The sequence below is a fragment of the Volvox carteri genome, assembly GCF_000143455.1.
Source record: "Volvox carteri f. nagariensis unplaced genomic scaffold VOLCAscaffold_11, whole genome shotgun sequence".
NCBI classification, from domain to species: Eukaryota; Viridiplantae; Chlorophyta; class Chlorophyceae; order Chlamydomonadales; family Volvocaceae; genus Volvox; species Volvox carteri.
This window is the reverse complement of record NW_003307554.1, coordinates 424,674-433,088: the sequence shown is the minus strand read 5'-3', so window position 1 is coordinate 433,088 and position 8,415 is coordinate 424,674. Positions and strand designations below refer to the sequence as shown.

At 49.2% G+C, this 8,415-nt stretch overlaps 2 protein-coding genes across 2 annotated transcripts in view; both read left to right on the top strand.

Annotated features, from left to right (window-relative positions):
• Nucleotides 1–3,168: 3,168 nt before the first annotated feature.
• Nucleotides 3,169–3,738, top strand: VOLCADRAFT_89034 (uncharacterized protein; the record flags this gene model as incomplete). Its single annotated transcript, XM_002948749.1, has 1 exon — nucleotides 3,169–3,738. One exon carries the CDS (start codon nucleotides 3,169–3,171, stop codon nucleotides 3,736–3,738), a length of 570 nt encoding a protein of 189 aa, XP_002948795.1.
• A 1,795-nt stretch (nucleotides 3,739–5,533) lies between these two features.
• The window catches only part of VOLCADRAFT_89033 (uncharacterized protein), a gene marked incomplete at both ends in the record, with an annotated part of 4,403 nt that continues 1,521 nt past the window's right edge, over nucleotides 5,534–8,415 (top strand). The window contains 4 exons of the mRNA XM_002948748.1: nucleotides 5,534–5,700; nucleotides 6,572–6,793; nucleotides 7,169–7,373; nucleotides 7,731–7,820. Coding sequence (XP_002948794.1) covers nucleotides 5,534–5,700; nucleotides 6,572–6,793; nucleotides 7,169–7,373; nucleotides 7,731–7,820 — 684 coding nt within the window. The remainder of the gene's footprint in view (nucleotides 5,701–6,571; nucleotides 6,794–7,168; nucleotides 7,374–7,730; nucleotides 7,821–8,415) is intronic.

Here is an 8,415-nt window from a genome sequence, read left to right as displayed (position 1 = left end):
TATCGTGCGCGCTTGGTAGCGCAAGGTTTTCGCCAAGAGGAAGGGATAGATTTCGATGAGGTATTTGCGCCTGTCGGAAAGCACACCACCCTTCGTGCTCTGCTTTCTGTTGTTGCTGCACGTGGTCTAGTTCTGGAACAGATGGATGTCAAGACCGCGTTTCTTAACGGAGATCTAGAAGAGCCTGTGTTTTGCGGCAAGCCGCCAGGCTATGACCTTGGTGGACCTGATGATGCTTGTTTGCTTCACAAATCGCTTTACGGTCTGCGGCAGTCTCCGCGAGCGTGGTATGTTAAGCTCAAGGAGGAGTTGAGGAAGATGGGCTTCAAGCCTACTGCTGCCGATCCTGCTATGTTTGTCCGTGGCGAGGGGGATGATCGTGTTTATTTCTTGATCAACGTGGATGACTCCCTCACGGCTGCTAAATGCCAAGAATTGGTTAACGAGGTTAAAAGACGGTTGATGGAGGTTTTCGAGACGAGAGACCTAGGGCCTGTCGATCGTTTCGTTGGTATGGAGATCAAAAGAAGCGTGAACGAAAAGTGGCTGAAGTTGTCACAGCGGAAGTACACTGAAGGCCTGTTGTCGAAGTTTGGTTTTGTTGATGCCAACGGTCGCGCTACACCGCTTTCGCCTGGAGTTCAGCTTCGTGTTGCTGAAGAGGGGGATGAGTCTGTGGGTAACGAGTATCGCGAGCTAGTGGGCGGACTTATGTATCTTTCGTCCTGTACTAGGCCGGACATTTCTCAGGCCGTGGGAGCGCTCGCACGTCATATGTCGAAACCTACCAATGACCACCTTTTGACGGCTAAGGGTGTTTTGCGGTATCTTGCTGGTACGCGCGATTTTGGTTTAGTGTTCGAAGGGAACGGTGGCCTGCAGGGTTTTGCCGACGCTGATTACGCTGGTTGCCCTGATACCCGGAGGTCGACCACTGGCTTTGTGTTTTTGCATTCGAACGCGGCTGTTAGTTGGTCCAGTCGTGTCCAGCCTACTGTGGCAGTTTCGACTGCTGAAGCTGAATACATGGCTGCTGCGGCTGCTACGCGAGAAGCTTTGTGGTTGAGGCAATTGTTCCTGGAGTTGGGGGTTGACGCTAACTGCGTCAGCATAGCGTGCGATAATAAGGCTGCTATTTCTCTTATCGAGAATCCTGGTTCTTCGGTGCGAACTAAGCACATAGATGTCGCTCACCACTTCGTACGAGAGCGAGTTGAGCGAAGCGAGGTTTGTTTTCGTTATTGTGGTACGGCTGATATGGTCGCCGATTGCATGACGAAATCGTTGAGTCATGCGATGTTCAAGCGATTCCGTTTGGCTATGGGAGTGCGATAGTCGAACAGGCTTGCAGACTGCCCGCGTGGGAGTGTTGAGGAAAATGTTGTCCGGTCAGTCTGTCGCCTGATGCTTGCGTGATGCTTGGTTTCTGGATAGAGTGGAGCCATCTTCCGTACTTGCTGATCGACTGTCGAACTCGTGAATAAATAGGAATGAGCCAGCGATTATCTTTGGTCTGGTATGCTTCTAGAGTAGTGAGTTGTGGCTGAGCTGAGCCGTTAGTCGCTTTGTAAACGCTCTGGCAATCACTATTGCGTCCAAATCCATTCAGCCTTCAAGAATAATTACCATTACAATACTATAGGAACATTTTCCAATTGTTAATTCACGCAAAGCGCACCGAGCATTTTTCACGAACTCCTGCAGCTATGTATGTACAAGCCTGGTGATAATTTTCGCCATAGAAACGATACTTATACTGTTCTGTTCCTAGATAATGCTGGCTTGCCTTGGGTGATGGGGCGTAGCCGCGGAGCTTCAGCTGGGCGCGGTGGCACCTCGCGCGGTGGCCGCAATCGTATGTGAACACAATTCAGAAAGCCGCCCCGAATCGGACTCCCAATCAGACTCTCAATTGGACTACATGTGAACACACCCTTACCATTAGGGTTTCGTTAACAGAAAAGTTAGTCCTTGAAACGGACACGCCGCAGGATCAGGACACGATATATAGGCACTTTCACCGTCAAGCATAGAAACACACACGCCAGAAGGGCATGGGATTGTATAGACTGTGCTGTGAATAAAGTTCCTAGACTAACCACGATGGCAAGGTAGAGACGAAATGGACGCCCACATGTCGCATATGTCTGACATGTAAATGCCAAGTGTCGGACAATTGCGTTACATCTCACTCTTTCACGTCATGGACATGGGCAAGGAAGGGCTGCTGTGGAATACAATTAAAGGAAGCGCCAACGAAACATTGAATGAAACGAATTGAGGAAGCCCTGCAGTAAACAAATGTTTCCGGACATAACCCTAAATCAAGGGCGATGAAAAGCCCTCGATGCGGTGAAATGCTTAGGATATAACTTGGTGCATGGGTATCTGGCACACACGCTGGCACACGGGTTGATTCACAGTTTGCAATCGTGGAGTTTAAATCACCAGAACATTGTGAAGTTCCACGTGGTTAACCGCAGTTTCGATGAGTCGAGTCCAAGTCCTTTGTGACCAACTCAGTCATGCTTGACAAGTGAGGAGGAAGGACGCAAGGAGTTCAGCAGTGAACCACGCGGCCTCTGCTCAACGCCAAGAGTCGCCAACTAAGTCGATTGAGTCGAAAAGAGTTGAAATGAGTCGAATTGACCCAGGAAGAGACGTTCATGCTGCTTGAGTGAACAATATGTGTCCATGACCTTGTTGAAGCGACAATCTTAGTCGAATCGAGTCGCCAATGTCCAATACATACCTGTGTTAGGAAATTGAATCGCAGGTGTGGTGCAAGATACGGTTTAAGTCAACGTTTCGCTCGTCCATTGCCTACATGTACATTCCCGGCACTCCCCTGCCTAAGGCACTGATTGGGTCAGTTACCCATGGGTTACCCATCTTCAACCCCCGGTAGCCCTTCGGTAACCCCCTTGTAAGTTCCTACCCAGCAGGAGGGGTGACACGGCCCCAGGGTAAACCCCTCCGTTGCCCTGGACTATGGACCGGTGTATTTTTTTCCGTAATATATTACGGTTCCGTAATAAAATGGCATATTTGCGTTCTGCGCTCCGTCATAGACCATGGTAAAGGCCTGGTACGGTCGTTACGGAGCCGGGGCGGGCCGAAGGCCCCCAGAGACGTTCTATTTTAGTATAAATAAGTTATAAATGAGCGATGGGGCCCAAGAAATTAACTACTATAGCTGGTCAGGGTAGCGTCAAAGCATTCCTGACCACCGGCAGGCCAAAACCTAGTAGCGGCGATGCTGGTAACACTTCAAACAATATAGTGAGTACAAGAGAGACATTAGAACCAGATGACAGGGCGCCTCCCGCACGGCGCCACGCTTCAGCCAGTCAATTCCACCAACAGCCAGTTGCAGGCCAGGAAGCAGCTCAGGCGCACCAGGCTAGACGCCCGGAGCCGGTTGTATCACCATCGAAACGACGTAAGCTCAATGAGCCATCGGCTGGCTCTGCTGGGGCAGGTCCATCAGGCACACTGCCAGCGATGCGGCCAGCAACGCGGCTCCCGCAGCCGAGCCCGCGCACGTCTCCAAGCACATCTCAGCAATCTGTTGAGATCGTTGCAAGCCCTCTGCAGTTTGTCACGTCAACTTTATGTGCTAGTCGGCTCAAGTCGCTCTACCCCAAGTGTAACAAATTGACATCCCAACTTGGATCGGAGTCCATTCAAACGATTTTCGAGAATGGAAAATTTGAGAACCAGCTGGTTCGGCCCTAAACTTTGTAAGGTCCATCAGGCAGTACAATGGCGATCGACCTCGACTCGTAAACATGAAACGCACGTACACAAGCAATAGGATATACAACTGAAATATTTTCCCGTTCCAATAAATACACACATTAAGAGGAAGCTTAGCGTGCAATGAGTACTAATGTCAATATATGCGGAACTAAACGATTGGTTGCGAATGTATTGACGTTCGATGAGTACCAAATTATTAATTTCGTTGCATAACCAGCTTCAACTTCATTGGGCATAATCATTGTGTGTTTCTTCGAACGGAAAAATATTTCAGTGGTTTATCCTATTGCTTGTGTACATGCGTTTGGTGCTTGCGAAGACTACCGTTTGGACCTACCGTAATATACTACCGATGTACGAAGATGTAATTTTCGCGGTAGCCGGCCCTCACCCGGCCTACCTACCGATTGAAGACGGCTGTTTACTGCTTGCAGGTACCCTTAGTGTGTAACGAACGATGATTTCTCATGAAAACCGTTTGGACCTACCGTAATATACTACCGATGTACGAAGGTGAGGGCCGAACAAAACTTCCATTCTTGGAAATCGTTGGTAGTAAATTTGTCAGTGGGCAGCGGAAGTGCATTCCACCTTAGCGGAACATACTCATATTTGGTCACCCCACCGCGGCCCAAGGCGGAAGGTGTGCACTAGCGCATGTTACGACGTTCCTGCCGGATTGCGCAAAGAGCAATTGTGTCTCAGTCCGAGCGTGCTCGTCCATTTTTCATCCAACATCTAGTAGGTTCTCGCCCACCTTTTAGCTAGCCGCCCATCGACGCATGCTTGCAACTCCATACGGTGATGGACCCATTACTGTATGGGGATTCTATCTTCCAAATCATGGCAGTGCAAAAATACTTTTCATTACTTTTTTAAGAAATTTGCTTAATTGTATCTTCTTCCCTTCTTAATTAATCAGGCCATACATTGTTAAACAGTCATGTTTATTAAACCACTTAGCCATACCGCACGCCCACGAATTTTACACACATACGCAAAAAACCCGCGCGCCGTGCTTTTAAAGGCTGCCCTTTAGCCGTGGTCTTTGCATTTTGGATGTTTACGAACGGTTCGCTCGTCCTTGCATCACGTTTCTGCGAGCAGCCTGTAACGATCACATTCTCTTTAAAGACAATCATGGAAACCCAAAAATTCATATTGTAACTATGCCTCGTTATTCTAGTGTCTCTTATTATTCGGAAACATAATCTTGTCATCTTCACCTGCGTTTCCCTTCGTTGCGTGCTACTTACATGGCGGTGGCGGGCGACAGCAGTATGGCTGCATACGGCTGCATACAGTCGAACATCCCAGCAGCGTCGGCACGAAAAATCAACAACTCGACGCTTTCCTACGCGAATGCAATGCGTAAACTCCTTGGAAAGGATCGCTTCATTGTAGTCATTACTTAGCTCTCTGAGTGCATGTGTACATACAGCTGATGGGCCTTATTATAACCTTAGAAGTTCCACACGCCCTAAGATATCCACCAATGGCGGGCTCCTTCTACGCCACCAGCTGCTGCTGCTGCTATAAATAGGAGGACCTATGATGGACGAGTGGTTGCTGCAGGCAGCTTAGTTATCAGGTACTGCAGCACACACAGAACAATTCGAGTGCGTGCATCTGCTTTTATGTAAGAAACATACAGAATTACAGTGCCATCAGGGGACGGAAGTGCCGGTGTTACCTGTCCTTCTACCGACACTAATCAATTCACCAGCGTCGTATCCATAACCAATATCAATTAATATCTGAAATAGCGACGATGCGACAACTTCGAGGGACGGCGTACCTCATTTCGGGTCTAGTGGTGGCGCTCATTGCACAGTTCGGTGAAGTGAGGTCGACTCACTTCCGTGCCGGCATAATCGAGTACCGCGTCAGCCAAACGAACCCCAATACTTTGGATCTCGTCGTGACGACATGTTGGAGGTACGTATGCAGGACTTCACTAAACAAAAGGGTGATGCGGTTACTAGCTAGGTACTGCTGATTCACGATGAGTGCGTTGAAAATTGGAATGGTCTATAGGCCGTGCCAAGGTATAATAGAAAGGCCTGGAAATAGATGGTCTAAAGATGTTCCTCAATTTTACAGACGCGAAAGTAGGATGTCAGCTTCCTTTAAATGTGAAAAGGGCGGGGCCCCTCGCTGCGATACACCTGTATAAGTTGGTTGCTTCAAGCGATGATAACTTTAGTTCATCTTCTACGGGAACTAAAGGGGAAGAAGAAGAAGAACTTTCGGGGATAAACCAAGGCGGTAATTTCCGTTGGCCTCCAATCCCTCCTAGCCTTTGTGCTTAGAGTGAGGAGGACGGGTGTCTGAGTAAGCGGGAGGGGAGGGGGGACGTCGAAGGGCGAGTATTAAAGCGCCGCCCCAGTTGCCCGATAGCGCACGTTTCGCGATACAAATAAGATGAGCTGGAAATGAATTACTGGGCGCAATAGGCGGCTGTGCCGTTGACCACGTCGTTCTAAAACCGCCATAGAGAGAAGGCGTTTATGTCCATACGTGCAATGTTTTGTTCGCCAATCGATTAATGGAGATTAAAAGATGGTGTTATAATACATTGACCATGAGCCTCATTGAGCCGTAAGCTTGGTTTGGTTATAACGGACGAACTGCGGACCCAGGCGAGGAATGGCGAGGGCGACGGAGGCCGCGCTGAACGAAGCCTTTTTTCCCGCCGCCGCGCTCACGTCGGCGGTCGAATTCTGTCGGCGTTTTTGCGCTCTTCCTGAAGAGCATTGAGCACTAAATAATGTGCACATAGTAGATACTGAAATTTACTTGGTTGCAGGTATGACTATCCCGATGTTATGAGCATTCAGTTGGATGACGGCGGCGGCTCGTCTACGTTCCTCTTTAACACGAGTACTGCTGATGTCGTTGGAGATGGCTACGACGCTTTGGGTAATCAGTATATTGTTCTAAGGTTCGTGGCATATTTAACACCCTCGTACATGAATTGCTTCTACATCTTGTTCGAGACGTACTGTACATATTCATCTACCTCATGCATGTGCGTAAATCAAACATGCACTGCAGCTGCGGCTCATGTAAAGCAACAGCACCACTACCAGTATCGCAGCAGCCATGCGTCCAGCAGGGCCTCTACATATTGAGTGAAATCGTGCATGCATGTGGCTGGGAGGCCCGGTGATATGTACTTGTTGCAGTATAGTCGTTTTTAGAACAAAAATTATCGATACTGCCCAACCCGTCTATGCCACAATATGTAGCCAGCTGGGTGAGGTAGCCTGGGCATGGTGAGAAAGATGGCTGAATGTGGGTGGCTGAACAGACAGAATCCGTAGCAGTACATGCAGTGCAGTGCGGTGCGGAACAGCTGCAATGCAGCATCCCTCACGTACATCTCTGCTGCCGGTTTCTGCAGGACTTATGGCTCAGCTGCAGTTCCCGCAGACGTTGGAGAGATTAACGCTATTAGCTGTTGCCGCATCGATGGCCTTGTTGGCGGACTAGATGATTACGCGTTGGATGACTTTCGCTTTGCCGTGAACTATGTCCCCGGCGTGAGTTCGTCAATCGTCATCCAAGCGCCGGCCATCATGCTCATTGACAAAGCAACGAGTTCAGGGGTAAGGACGACAGCAAGGGCGGGGAAATACGTATGGAATCTGGCATGTACAAAGGGGGTGGGTAAACTATGTTTGTAAGGAAGCGGAGTGCCAGGGTAGGGCATGGTATACCCGGAGCAAATGTTAATGGCATGGCGCCAGACATGGCAGGGCCCTTTCCTGCAACCGAAGCCACATAAGCTCACGAGGCACCCCTATTAAAGGCCCTCTCAAAGTCAATCTGTACTATTGGCTCTGGAAGATGCATGACATTGGCCAATGGACTGAAGGAGTACACTGATGAAGACAGAGCGCTAGGTTTGATGTCGCACTTACATGCACACCTGACCTGCCTCCATTTGTATGCTTCGCTGACAGGGCTACAACTACACCTTCGTGCCGGCCATCAGCTCCCACGGGGCGTCCATCAGCTGCTCCATCAACACGAACCTCGCCGATACAGTTCCTGTGAGGAGTCGCACAGCGACTGTTGTGTATCCTGTTATGTATTACTGTAATATCCTGGGTATCCCGAAGTTGACATCCGCCGTCCGGTTCTTTTCCTGCGAGAAGACGTGATACTTTAAATCGGTATCGAGTCTCCTTATCTTAGTCTTGACCCAGGTTCGATTCTCCTTACGGCCTGCTGCCGCTGGTTTCCTGTGAATGCTGACATCTTTTGGGTATTCTGAGACAGACGAACGGTCGATGACGCCCTCAACTCTGGGGGGGGGAATATTGTAGTATCCTGGGGTATCAGGGGATTGACTTCCGCCGATCGGTTCTTTTCCTGCGATAAGACGTGATACAACAATCACCCGCCGTACTGTCGCCATCAAGCCGTACATACGTGTTCGATAACCAGCTGCAGCAGGCCGCACTATTGGCCTGCGTGGGTACAACTTTTGTCGACTATAGCTATAGATAGGGTCATCGTATGATAGATAGGACCCGGAAATGGATCGTCTATCAATGCATTATATAGAATGGTCTATAAACCATCCCGAAAATATATGGTCTACAGACGACCAAAATGTTACAGACATGCTCCGTGTGTTGTAAT